General features: G+C 43.9%; 1 protein-coding gene across 1 annotated transcript in view; it reads left to right on the top strand.

The window, feature by feature from the left end:
* Positions 1-14,227, top strand: part of pip5k1ca (phosphatidylinositol-4-phosphate 5-kinase, type I, gamma a) — a 49,436-nt gene that overhangs the window by 21,137 nt on the left and 14,072 nt on the right. Inside the window, exons 6-12 of the mRNA XM_078285585.1 lie at positions 2,723-2,875; positions 6,224-6,523; positions 7,894-8,102; positions 9,417-9,500; positions 9,915-9,963; positions 12,935-13,019; positions 14,012-14,173. Coding sequence (XP_078141711.1) covers positions 2,723-2,875; positions 6,224-6,523; positions 7,894-8,102; positions 9,417-9,500; positions 9,915-9,963; positions 12,935-13,019; positions 14,012-14,173 — 1,042 coding nt within the window. The remainder of the gene's footprint in view (positions 1-2,722; positions 2,876-6,223; positions 6,524-7,893; positions 8,103-9,416; positions 9,501-9,914; positions 9,964-12,934; positions 13,020-14,011; positions 14,174-14,227) is intronic.

The raw sequence follows: 14,227 nt of genomic DNA, 5'->3' as shown, positions 1-14,227 counted from the left end.
CGATTAAAGTGATTCTTATAAGATGGATGCTAAATGACCTCCAGAACTGTGACATTAAATGAAAGTAAAGGACAGGTTCAGCTAGCTACCAGCGGTGGGAATCAAACTACCAACCTTAACAGTGCAGTGCAAACAAACCCTCTGGAATCAAAGGGATAGACATGGAAGTTGGGAATAAGAAAGGGTGATGAGGAGAGAGGAAAGGAGAAAGGGAAGGGAAGCAAGACCAGGAAAGGGGATGGAAATAGAAGAAGAGAGTGGACAAAGAGAAAGATGTAGAGAGCGCAAATGAGAGAGGAAAAGATGAAGGTTAGTCTGTGGGAAGACGGGATGAGAGAAAGGACGACGGGATGCAAGAGGAGAGAGGGAGAGAGGCCATGAGATACACAAGAGAGGGCAGGGGAGGAGAGAGGACAGATGAAGAGAGAGGGGAGGAAGGTCTGCAGCCTGTCACTCCCCATCAGCATGGAGGAACTGCGGGGCTGCATGAATCACTGCTCTGCCCTAAGCAGTCTGGGAGCACGCACACACACACACACACACACACACACACACACACACACACACAAGCACACAAATCACTGCTTAGTCAGTGTTTGTGCGCTTATCTTTAATGCATTGGTCCTCCACCCACGTGCCAACACCACATCCCTGCCCAGTTTTCTCCTCTCTCTCTCAGGCTGTGGTCACTCCATACATACACACAAGCCATCTGGTTACTTGAATGGTATAGCTAACTCGCTAGCAGTGCTACAAGTAATTCTACCAGTAATTCTTACCATTTTCAGTCTGTTGACACTAGAGTCAGCCAAATATGTAAAAGTTAACAAGGCTAATGTTGTGACAGGCTAACAAAAATACATGGTAGATGTTAAGATGAGGTTCACCAACAATCTAAATGAGAAACTATAAGCTGGGTTGTGTGTGTGTGTACCCCTTGTGTGCGTGTTTTTTTGTTTGTTTTCTTTATTCTTTCTTTGTGTAGCCCTGGCTTTTCATGTGCTTTTACTCTCTTGCTAGCTACTTGTCTACTCATCCAGTTTGGTTTTGCAGCTATGCGTGCTTTTAGGTCCACCAGCTCTGGTACTAGCATTAGATATACACCACATTAGGGTGACAGGGTTGTCTAATTGTTCTAGTTGTCCTTAACCAGAGAACCCAGGTTCAAGCCCTCTAACAGCAGGCGTCTACCCTGCTGAAGTGTCCTTGAGTAGAGATCTTTATTAGTTGCTCGGGAGGAGCACCTCCGTAAGAGCTCTAGGTGTTTGTTTGTTTGGTATGCACTGTTTATGCAGCACAGAGCCCCAAGAGCCCTGCATAAAGGAAATAGAGTATGCGCTCGTACACTAGGAAGTATGGTAGAAGTCAAACAAGCATCAACCAACTGGAGGCTGATGTGCTATACATCCACATACCAGGAAGTAGCTTTCACACACACACACACACACACACACACACACACACACACACACACACACACACACACACACACACACACACACACACATCCCATCCCTCCACCTGAGCAGCCATAAAGCTCCAGTGCACTTGTTGAATCATGTCTACTAGACTTGATCCATGCCTGTGAAATTGGGTTTCTTGGTATGAAGACCATGAGAAAATCCAGCCTGACTTTTATGTGTCACTGTTTGCATGCTACCATTTCTAGTCAGCCATTACATTTTTCTATTTGACACTCTAACCCTGTTCAACTGTGTTCTGATGTGAAGAAAGGCTTTAAATTAAATTTTAGGCCCGAGAGAGGTAATTGAAAAGTGAGCCATCAGCAGGAACTAGACTGAGGCAGCTTTACCTCTTTCACAAATGACATTGCTTGCTTTTAAGCACTATTATGGCTTCACACACACACACACACACACACACACACACACACACACACACACAAAAACACAAAGGGAGAAAACATGGTACACATAATAAGTTGAGCTAGCCATTACAGCAGCAGGAGACTGACGTATGTATTAACAAAGGTGTATTTTTAACAGCTGCCTTTATTAGACGTGTAAGTGCGTCTGAGTGTGTGTGTGTGTGTGTGTGTGTGTCCGTGTGTGTCCGTGTGTGGCCTTGGGTGTGTGTCGAGTGTGCTACTGCTTCAGTGATTCATTATGTACCCTAATGCCAATGGGCCTCTTTCTTCCTCTCTACCGCTGTGTCTCCCTACATTATGTACCTCTCTCTCGCTCTTTCTGTTTTTCTCTCTAACCCACACGCCTTTTTCTACTTCCCTCCCTCCATTTCTTCTCATAATCTCCCCATAGTGTGTAATTATGCGTGAGTGTGTGTGTGTGTGTGTGTGTGTGTGTGCGTGTGCGTGTGTATGCAAGCATGAGTGTGTCTGTTTCTGTGTGTGAGGTTTATTTATGGATCACGTGGCTGTATCCCACTGTGTGTGTGTGTGTGTGTGTGTGTTTCAACAGGCTGTTGTTTCTGTGTTTGAGCTCCATTGTTTATGAATGGATCTCATTGTCAAGACTACAGTCAACTCCTAATCCACTGATATTGATCACTGATGTTTTCTCGACAGGGAGTTTCAGAAGAGATTTATCAGAAGAGTTTTTCATTGTTATTTGAGTTCCGCAGATGAATTAGCGTCGAGTTGCTGCGGTAATTTGGTCCCCTAACTTCTCTCATTGAAGAACTCAGGCTGATCCACATGATATCAGCTAACTTTCAGACTGTGGCTTTGATTTGGTTTCTGCAGTACTCCCTGTGTAACGAGCCCCTGATCGAGCTGTCCAATCCCGGAGCGAGCGGCTCGGTCTTCTATCTGACCAGGGACGATGAGTTCATCATCAAGACTGTCATGCACAAGGAGGCTGAGTTCCTACAGAAGCTGCTGCCTGGGTACTACATGGTAAGCAAGGCAAAAAAAATGGTATTCTCTGTGTTTGTGGTGATGTGTGTAAGCGGGAATGTAAACAAGATGCTCTTTGACAGTGTATCTAAAACATGAAAAAGGCGAAAAAGAAAAACAATATACCTGAGAGAGAGTACAGTGAGGCTTAGCTTTTCCAGAAATCAAGGCACTCGTGTATAGAGAGGATGAGAAAACTCTATGTCAGAGTCTTATGTAAAAAAAAAAAATGCTAAATCAAAACAGCCGCCAATGCATTTCAGCTGTCGAAGCCTTTATCAGGGAATATCTCTTCCTCACCACACACACTCCTTCAGGTTCGCTGTTTTTCTTTTCCACCTCTTTCACTCCATGGTAAGCGTCACACATGTATGCAGACTTACTCAAAAAGGTTTGCCTGGATACTCCATGGTGAGCATTGCACATGTGTACATATACATTCGCACACACACAGAATGTTAAGTCTGCCTGGATACTACATGGTCAGTAAGACACATGTACATGACACAACACACACACACATACATAGATAGATAGAGGCGCACAGCAGTCAGTCTGCCTGGATACGAGGTGGAGCAGCCTGTCAGTGTTCATACATCTCGATCCAGACAGGCCGCTGCTCATGCACGTCACTCACACTTTATTTACATGCTGACCTCTCTTGATGTTCTTGTTCTGAGTCGTATATTCATATCTCAGGTTTACGTAAGACCTTTGAAATCTCTCCTCCAGGCGTGACATCCGTTCCAAATAAAGCAGACAAAACAGCCCTATCATGTCTGACTGAGACCTCAGGCCATGCGGTTTCATAAGAGACTGGCCGGTGTATTTCAGTAGCCGGATGTACTGTAGTTAAGCCTAACAGAGCATGGCTCGTACCAACAATACCCCCCCCCACTCTCCAGACCCGTTCTGAATGGGCTTAACCAGCAACAGCTCCATGTATGTCCATGTTGCTATTTCCAGTCTCTCAGGTTCACTCCTCACAGCCGTGTGTTTATTCATGTACCGACAGCCATGACCAAAGACCGCTGCAGGAATTCATTTAATCATTGGAGGAAATGGAAATGAAAGTCTCAGTGCATTTACTGTGACCTTTTCCACCATTTTGGTTGTGCTCTGAAGCGGTTGTGCGGGTATAATTGGTCTAAGCAAGTGGCTTAATGAAAGCAGAGGGATTCAGGCTCATGCGGGATGCCAGTAGCCAGAGGCCAGAGCAGACTGATGCTGGGACTGAGACAGAGAGACGGGTAAGATCGTAGGTGAGCTAATGGAGATAGACGGGTTCGCTGACAGACTGGCACACAGACAGACAGACAGACAGACAGACAGGCAGGAGCACAAACAGTCAGATCAAACTCTCAAAGACTGAAAATCTGAATCTAGCAAATACTCAAACAGACTTGAGACATGATAAACAACATATAAAAGCGCTACAGTAAGATCAAATTTAAAAGACTCCTCTGTATTCACAGCAACAGTCAGATAGACAACAGGCAGGCAGACTAGTCGCTGGTGGAGCTACACATGTCTTCCACAGCTGACTGGCTGATGGCAGTGGGCTGGCTGAAGAGTCTGGCTCTGAGCAGCATACAGATCACAGTGATGTAACCGACTCTATTGCTGCCTCTATTGCTTCTCTCAAAAGCCCTCCCTCCTGTATGTTTGCCCTTCTTATTATAGGCCTAGTTTCTCCATCCTTCAGTATCCACACACCCAAGGTTTAATGTCTTATCATTTCCCCTGCTGCTGTGATACTCTTCCTCCTCTTCCTTTTCTCAGTTTAATTTATTTTCTCTTATCTCCTGCACAGCTCCCATTTTTTAATCCATCCTCTCTCCAGCTTTTCCTTTCTATCATGCTCGTGTTTTTTTTTTTTCTCTCCATCCCTCTCCTCTGTCCTCACTCCCCCTCTCTGCTCCTCACGTGGCTGTGTTGTTGACTTGTCACTGCTGTGCCCTCTTCACATTGACGGAGGGGTCATGTGTGGCTGAAGGCAGGGGATGCTCTCTCTCTCTCTCTCTCTCTCTCTCTCTCTCTCTCTCTCTCTCTCTCTCTCTCTCTCTCTCCCCACCATTATGCTCAGTCGTTACCTCTCTATCCACCAGTTTCTCTCATTTGAAAGTCATTGGACCCACATTTATGGCTCCAAGTCCAAGTGCCGCCTTCCATATTCATTCTTCATCTCTGTCTATTTCTCCATGTCTCTCTGTCTGTCATTTCTGTCTGTCAGTTCAGTTCAATTCAAGTATGCTTTATTGACATGACAGGAAAAAATAAACCTATGTATAAAGTAAGATTGCAACAAATAATTAATAATGAATAAGCAGTAATCTAACGAATATCAACGATCATATCAACAACAATATAATCAAAAGCAGTTCAGTAACGTTACTAGTTCAGTTCAATTTTGCAATTCAATTCAGTTGACAGCAAATGTCTATCTGTCTGTCTGTGTCTCTCTCCTCTTATAGTCATTTATACCTGTGGACGGTCTGCTTTATCACTGTGTGGACCAGGACTCGCGCTCTCTCTTCTCTCATTTCTCTAATGGGACTGATCTGGCCCCGGTCCCAAGGTCAAAGCGGGTTTTTTACTGTGCACCCAGCCTGACTAACCTCATTTGTTTGGATTGACTACTGAAATATTCAGCAGAGATTGGCAATAAAGAGGAGAGCCCAGTATCAAGTAAAGGCAGAATCACATGAATTTTGAGTTCTGCCGTGAGTTCTGCAGTCAGTACACACAGTAACCCAAGAGAATGGTTCGGTGGCTTGTCGAAGGCTGTAGTTACACTTGTCATTTCAATGTGATTTTTGAGGTCTGATTGTTAACATTGGGTTTTATGAGTTCACATATATGTCCACACTTGGCCCAAAAATGGCAGTTATTCATCTCCTGTGGCTGTATTTATGTGTCTGTGTCTGCATTACTTTTTCCTGCATTTCTTCTTCAAATCTTTACACTGGTTGTATGCACTGTGGCTGGATTGTGTCCAGACTATGCAGAATTACGATCACAATGCAAGCCTGACCACTTCCATATACGGTTATAACGATGTGATAGCAATGTGAGAAAAATCTGATTTGTGTGCACCCAGACCTGTTACTTAATGCATACTGGTGTGATCAAATGAAAAAAGTGTAACTGTACCCAAGGTGTTTGTATTGTGCTGTGTTTGTATAGTGAGAGTCATGTCTTGTTTATCAATTAACTGTTTGCGTAACGTGTATCCCCTATCCTGTTGCTTATGTATTATTTATCCCTTAAAGATTTAATATGTCTCGCTCCCTCTGCCTCTTCTCCCTTTCTCGTTTTTTTCTTCCTCTCTTCTGTATCCTCTTCCAGAACTTGAATCAGAACCCTCGCACCCTGCTGCCCAAGTTCTTCGGCCTCTACTGCGTCCAGTCGGGAGGGAAGAACATCCGCGTGGTGGTGATGAACAACGTCCTGCCCCGCGTGGTTCGCATGCACCTCAAATACGACCTGAAGGGCTCCACCTACAAGAGGCGAGCCTCCAAGAAGGAGCGGGAGAAGGCCAGGCCCACCTTCAAAGACCTCGACTTCATGCAGGACCTGCAGGACGGACTGATGCTGGACCAGGACACTTACAACGCACTGGTCAAGACCCTGCAGAGAGACTGCCTGGTGAGATGGAGGGAGAGAGGTGTGGGAGGAAGGGATGAGGGTGAGAATGGTGAGCGGGATTGACTGATGCTGGAGGAGGATACATATAACACCCTGATCAAGACCCTCCAGAGAGATTCTCCGGTGATAGAAAGAGGGATAGAGGGGGGAGAGGGACGCAGTGAGGGATGCAAGGTGGTAACAGTTAGAGGGAAGGATTAGGGGGAGAGACGTAGATAGGATAAGTGATACTGGACCAGAATGCAGTGCCGTGGGGGAAAGAGAGAGAGAGAGAAAGAGACATATGGACAGAGGAAAGACAGAAAGGGGTAAAGGAATACACAGGACACGTACAATGTCCTGATGAAAAGAACGAGGATGGTAGAGTGGATGGAGGGAGGAGGGAGTGCAGACGGGAGGAAGAGAGACAACTATTTACGAGAGTGTTTGGCACTCCCAGGAGCCCTCACTATAAATTACACCTTTGTTATGAGCGAGCAGTGAAACAGGGTGTCCGGTCTGGTAACAGGCCTGCCCCCATCCCATAAATCACCACCTCGTGTGTGTATGCGTGCACGCGCGTTTGTATAGCGCATAGTGTTTATCGTGTATGTGCATGAGAGTGTATGTGCACACACTCACTCTCACATATTCATTGTCTGTTTATGTGCACCACTGCGTATACGTGTGAGTAAAATTTGTTGTCCTGTATAGGTCTGAGCATGGCACTAACATCCCCAAGGTTATCGGTCTCATTCCCACTGGGGCCACCCATATTGACAATATACTGTACAGTCACTTTATTAGGAACACCTAATATGTTCAGAGATGCCCTTCTGCACACCACTGTTGTAAAGAGCTGTTATTTGAGCATTTGTGGCCTTTCTGTTAGCTTGAACAAGTCTGCCCATTCTCCTCTGACCTCTCTCATTAACAAGGTGTTTTCAGCCACAGAACTGCCGCTCACTGGATGTTTTTTGGTTTATCGCACCATTCTCTGTAAACTCTAGAGACTGTAGTGTGTGAAAATCCCAGGAAGGCAGCTGTTTCTGAGATGCTGGAACCAGCACGTCTGGCACCAACAATCAGTAACACAGTCAAAGTCGCTTAGATCACGCATCTTGCCCATTCTAATGTTTGGTCGAACAAAAAACGAAACCACTTCACCATGTCTGCATGCTTTATATATTGAACTGCTGCCACACGAATCACTGTTTGGAGGAGCAGGCTATTTGCGTTAACGAGTGGGTGTACCTAATAAAGTGGCTGGTGAGTGTATGCACTTATGGTACTGTAATGCACTTCGGATAGAAGCTTCCACCCACTTGTATATGTCATGTGTCTGTCTATCAGTGTATGCTTACATCTGTCTATATGCGCCCTATTCCCAGGTGCTGGAGAGCTTTAAGATCATGGACTACAGCCTGCTGCTGGGGGTCCACAACATGGACCAGGCGGAGAGGGAGAGGCAGATGGAGGGCTCTCAGGGCGGCAGCGACGAGAAGCGGCCCGTGGCCCAGCAGAAGGCCCTCTACTCCACAGCCATGGAGTCCATCCAGGGAGGAGCCGCCTGCGGAGAGTCCATCGACACCGACGACACGTGAGTTTGGCAAGAGAGAGGAGAGGTTGATGGCAAAAGAACTGGGTCAGAAATATGACTGTTCATACTGGCAAGTGATAGAGAGAGTGTATATATCTCTGTCTTTACCATGGCGGTGAGCTACAGGCTGCACAGTATTATAATAATAATAATGATGAACTTTATTTGTATAGCATTTATTTAAAAACAGAGTTTACAATGTGCTTCACATAAAAACTGAAAAAATAGCTTGACGTGGAATGAAAAAAACAAGGAAACAAACAAAAAAAAAAAATAATTAAAAAAAGACATTTTAAGAAAATCATTACATCAAAGTGAGTCTGTAAGAAGAGTCTTAAGAAGAGATTTAAAGGTGATGCTGATTTAGCTAGCCTGAGTTCCTTGGGCAGATTGCTCCACACTCCGGGGCGCTGATGGCAAACAGCCAGTCAGCTTTGGTGTTGAGACTTGACCGGCCAACAGTCAGAGGATCTCAGGCTGCGCTGAGGTTCAGAGAGGTTTAAAAGGTCGGCAGTATGGCCATGGGCCAGACCTTGCTGAGCTTTAAAATGAAGACAGATTGGCAGGTATAAAGGAATTTGCAGGAGTCTAAACGAGATGAGCATGAATGACCCTCTCCAAATTAATCGAGCATAAAAACATGATGTAAAAGAACAAGGAATGTACTGTCTTCTTAGCCTGATTCTCAAAAGTCAGATTTCTGTCGAAAACCAGAACCCCCTAAGTTTCTGGCAACAGATTTAATGTCGGTAGACAGACTACCTAGTAGGTGGGAGAACCAAATAAAATTAGTTCAGATTTCCTGTCATCAAGTTATAAAAATGTCTGAGACATCCATGTCTCGATATTGTGAGTGTCATGGCTGAAGGAAAACATAGCTGGGTATCAACAGCATTGCAGTGAATGAAATGAAACATTGTGCCTATGGATTATTTGGTCAAAGGGGAGCATGTACAGTGAGAAAAGGATTTAGCCCTGGGGCATCCCACATGTGATGTTTCCTGAAGAGGAGGACGAGTTGGAAAGGGAGGGAAAGAAAGTTTCAGTTATCATAAAAAACTTTAATTTGGTTGAGATGATAAAATTTTGATAGATGAAAGAATGGTTCATTGGGGATCTCACATTAAATAGGCCAAACCTGAAAGATACAAAGGTGGGGCATGAACTTTGTTCAGAATAGTGACAGCTATTCCCACTATGTTTACAGATGGTGGCCTAACTGTAGCATATACAGTGGAACTTTCCGCCCCTCCAGGTCTGCTCCTGTTAAATTAGACAGAGGAATCAACTGTTTTATTTCCATTCTGTGTTTAGGATGGGAGGTATCCCAGCGGTCAACGGAAAAGGGGAGCGACTTCTTCTCTACATCGGAATCATTGACATCTTGCAATCCTACAGGTAATCATGACAGTAATCATGTGATACAGGTAGTCACCACAGGTCATCAGCTGTATCTTACATGTAAGCATCACATGACACAAGCTTGTGATGGAGGCCAAGTAAATACGTACACATATCGTTCTGTTGCAGCAGCTGCATAAAACTGAAAACATAGCAACCTTGTTTAGATGTTTATAATCTCACAAGTCAGATTTTATCCTGATTGGACTCTGGGTTAATGAGAATGGGTGTTTAGAATGAGTTTGAAGACAGCTGTATGTATCATAGGATAGCACTCATACATTGAAACAGCTTAATCACTTTAGACAGCATACTTAAGCCCCATCAGCCTACAGGCATGTTGCTTCGATTCATATTTGCCTATGACCTTAATATGCGTTTAACATGATGTGCTACTGTTTGCATTTGCAGGCTAATCAAGAAGCTGGAGCACACATGGAAGGCTTTAGTTCACGACGGGGTGAGCACTGTTTTTAATAACGCTTTACAGAGAAATACAGCCAGTGAAGGGCAGGCGCACATGCACTGTGGCACATAAACATACGCAGAAAAATACACACACACACACACACACTGGAGCACATGTACATATGTAGGCAAACACACACACACTTACTCTTCCTAATCAGATCACTCTTTGAACAACAGAATGATATCAATGAGATTATTACTCAATTCTGTCTGTGAATGTCATAATCTCCATCTTATGTAGTATTATCATATTACCCAGACATGTGACATACTGTCTGTCCCGTCTGATGCAGTCTGGTCTCTAGGGAGATTACACAAAGGAATAACAGTTAAGTTTATCATTTAGCTTGTACTGGATCTGATGTACTGTAGCCTTGAGCTTTATTTGTGTTTGGATCTCTGTACCTGTGAGAACTTTTCTTCGCTTTAAGCTCAGCAAACTCACCTTATTGTTTTGATGAAAAGCAGTCTGTCTACCTGTGTGTTCATCTCTGTCAGCCCATCTGTTCCTCCGTTCACTATCTCTGTTTCTGTCCCTCTATGGCCTAAAAGATGAAGATACTCTGGCATTGTAGCTCAGTTTAGAGACATTCATGTTTGAGGGTGTGTTTGTGTGTCTGTGTATTAAACCTTATTACAAGCCAATTTTTAGAACAACTGAATAGACCCGAGGATTACAAAAAGGTGAATTTTGTACAAGTGCCCAGGCCCAGTTGCAATGCATACGTTTTTATTAATGTATTCTCTTCTTTATTAATCTTTATTGATTTCTGTCATGGTCATGAAGGTTTGCCCTCATTGTGCTCATAATAAAATGAACTTGGACATATTTATATCAGTGTGAGTGAGAACATGCAGAGTACCCCTGATATGCTCATATGTGGGCATCATTCTGGGCATTCTCTTTAAAGGTGCTACTTGTAGCATTTTAACATCAACAAATAATTACCACATTAATTTTGAGACATCAGTATATGTACCATAAACAAACTAGACCATCACCATTAAGAGTCGCAGCCTCTACACTGCATTTTACAGTGTGTGCCACCAGGTCAAAGTTTTCAGTTTCTTGCAATTGCAAATGGCAGAATGAGTGAAAGGCCAGTGGAAAAATGACCTTGAACATGTTCATCCTCTTCAGTAAAGTGAAAGAGAAAACCTTTTGACTGAAGAGCCAAGATCCTCTTTATGACAGGAAGCAACAGGCTTCATGGGAAATATGATCTTGAGTGAAACACTATCAATACCACTGACGTGAGATGGAGGCTACCAGTCGTCTCGACCATGGTCTCATTTGTTTATGATAATTATACAAAGGTATCACAATTAATTTGATAATAATATATTGATGTTTAAAAATGCTACATGAAGCACCTTTAATAAGAATTCTTTGCTTCATTCCTGAGAAACGTAATTTTTTCCAGATGTGATTTTTGTCCAACAACAGAGATATGCTTAGGGATGGTATGAGTGCGCTCTCTCTCGCTCTCTCTCTCTCACTCACTGTCTCTCTCTCTCTCTCTCTCTCTCTCACTCTCTGCTCCTTCACCTCCACCTCCCCCGGCTCTGAAGCACCTCACATCTCCTCATCCTCTCTGTAGCCGACTCTGTACATCAGCACCAGACTGTTCTTAAGATAGAATCACTCTCTCTGTATCACTCTCTCTCCCCCCTCTCTTTCCACTCTCTCTCCCACTCTCTTACTCTCAAACACACACAGGCACACACAGACATACACAAGATATGCGTGGCATAGCAACCCCATAGCAATCTCCTGTGCGTCACTGTTGCTGATGATAAAGGGTACTCTACATGCCCCCTCTCTCTGATGTGTTTCAGTCAAGTTGAGTGACACACTCTACATACAGTAGGTTCTGTCAAGTGAACGCATTCAACACATACGCAAGCATGTTATTTATATTTAACTCCAGTGATGCAAAAAGCTATAAAAAAAAACCTGACTGTGTAGGGAGGAGTTGCTGAGTCCCGTCCCTTCCCTCCATCCCTCTTAACAGTCTGAACCAAACACCAAGTGTCATCTGTCAGTCTGGTGGCAGTGTGATCTTAGTCTGCTCCAACATGAATAATGAAGAGGCTTGAATAGTCTGTAGCCTGGCCCCACTATGTCTCTGTTTCTGTTTCTGTGTGTACCTGTACCTGTCTTGGTTTGTATCTGTGATGCTGTCTACTGGCCCAGAGAAAAGGATTAGTGAAGTGGGTCATTATGGGACTAATAGATAGACAGACAGATTCATCTAAGCACTGGTTTGAACCTTTGTTCACGCACTGCTTCTCTCATTAATCTCTCTGTGTGTCTCTGTCTCCCCCCCCTCTCTCTCTGTCTCTCTCTCTCCCTCTCTCTGTCTCTCTCTCTCTTTCCTTCATCTATCTATCTGTCTATCTCTCTCTCCCTCTATATATCTCTCTCTCTTTCTGTCTGTCTATCTATCTATATCTGTCTATCTCTCTCTCTCTCCCTCTCTCTCTCTTTCTGTCTATCTATCTATCTATCTCTCTCTCCCTCTCTCTCTCTCTCTCTCTCTCTATCTCTCGCTCTCTCTTTCTGTCTGTCTATCTGTCTGTCCGTCTATCTCTCTCTCTCTCCCTCTCTCTTTCTGTCTATCTATCTGTCTATCTCTCTCTCCCTCTCTCTCTCTCTCTCTATCTCTCTCTCTCTCTCTCTTTCTGTCTATCTATCTGTCTATCTCTCTCTCCCTCTCTCTCTCTCTCTCTTTCTGTCTGTCAATCTATCTATCTGTCTATCTCTCTCTCTCTCTCTCTCTCTCTCTCTCTCTTTCTGTCTATCTATCTATCTGTCTATCTCTCTCCCTCTCTCTCTCTCTCTCTCTCTCTCTCTCTATCTATCTCTCTCTCTCTCTTTTTGTCTGTCTATCTATCTATCTGTCCGTCTCTCTCTCTCTCTCTCTCTCTCTCTCTCTCTCTCTCTCTCTCTCTCTCAGGACACGGTATCAGTCCACCGGCCAGGCTTCTATGCAGACAGATTCTTCAAATTCATGAGCAGCACAGTTTTCAAGAAGAGTTCCTGTGAGTTCATTCCCATTAAGACGCTGCCTTACATAGTCAGACGGTGCCCAGAGATGAGCTACAGACTCAAATGTCAGATGCCAGGCTTTTCTCTTTTTACTGCCGAGCCTTGACAGATAAGTCAGATTGCTAACTGCCTTATTAGGTGCTGCTTAATGTCATGTGTGAGAAAAACATCGATTTGATCCTCGTGCTGTTATCTGATGCATCACACTCGAAAGGCGGAGACGGATGGATTTTTACATGAAACAAAAGATTTCCAATACCAGAGTCTGCATTGCCAAGTGGGATGGCATTCATTGTGTGATGTCTATTTTGACAAAAAGATAGTAACTACCATATCTCTGCTGTCATGTAAAAACTTTTTTATGTTTTTACTTCAACTGATGATTTAAATCGTCTTTTACTTAGGAGGTTTAGGACTTTCATGATATAGAGCCAGTGAAGCATATTCAGAATCCATTGTAACATGGGCATCAATTTAAGGAAAAACCCACCCTCCGATACTCTTACACTGTTAGATATCATCAATTTTAATGTTCAATGCATTCCAGGAGTTATGTATTGTACTTTACCCCCAGAGAAAGGGCGTGAATTTGCTGCTTTCAATCAAAGGTGCTCGTATCAGCATTTATATATAGCTAGTTAGCCAGTTAGTTTGTGAACTTTGGGGCTATGATTGCGACCTACAGCTGAAAATATTTCTTCTATCAAATTCCATTGTAGCTGTGCTGGAAATATCTCAATGTGACGTCACACTGACTACATTTGATTTGGTTATCAGTGGGAATAAGAAAAACACCAAACAACAAAATTGTTGTTTTTTAACAGTGTTAAAGTGTTTTAGGGTGGATTTTTCCTCTGAAAAAATGCTTTTGCTATGATCCTGAAAAATATATATTTTTTTTAACTGACAGTAGCAACATAAAATATCACACATCCATGTTTTCCAAGTCCTTATGTTTACTCTGTGTGTGTGCGTCCACCCCCAGCTTTGAAGTCGTCTCCATCTAAGAAGGGTCGTGTGTCGTTGACGGTGCCTAAGTATGCGGGTCCAGGAGCCGCCTGGTCAGCCAGCCAGCTGCCCTCCGAGAGAGACGAGAACATCTACGACCTGAGAGGAGCACGCAGCTTCCCCACGCTGGAGGATGAGGGTAAACACACCTACAATACACACATGTTGACAAACACACGCACAGGCTGTCTCA

This window comes from Centroberyx gerrardi, chromosome 9 (assembly GCF_048128805.1).
Source record: "Centroberyx gerrardi isolate f3 chromosome 9, fCenGer3.hap1.cur.20231027, whole genome shotgun sequence".
Taxonomy (NCBI): Eukaryota; Metazoa; Chordata; class Actinopteri; order Beryciformes; family Berycidae; genus Centroberyx; species Centroberyx gerrardi.
Note: the sequence above shows the minus strand (reverse complement) of the source record. Positions and strands in the feature narration are given on the sequence as shown.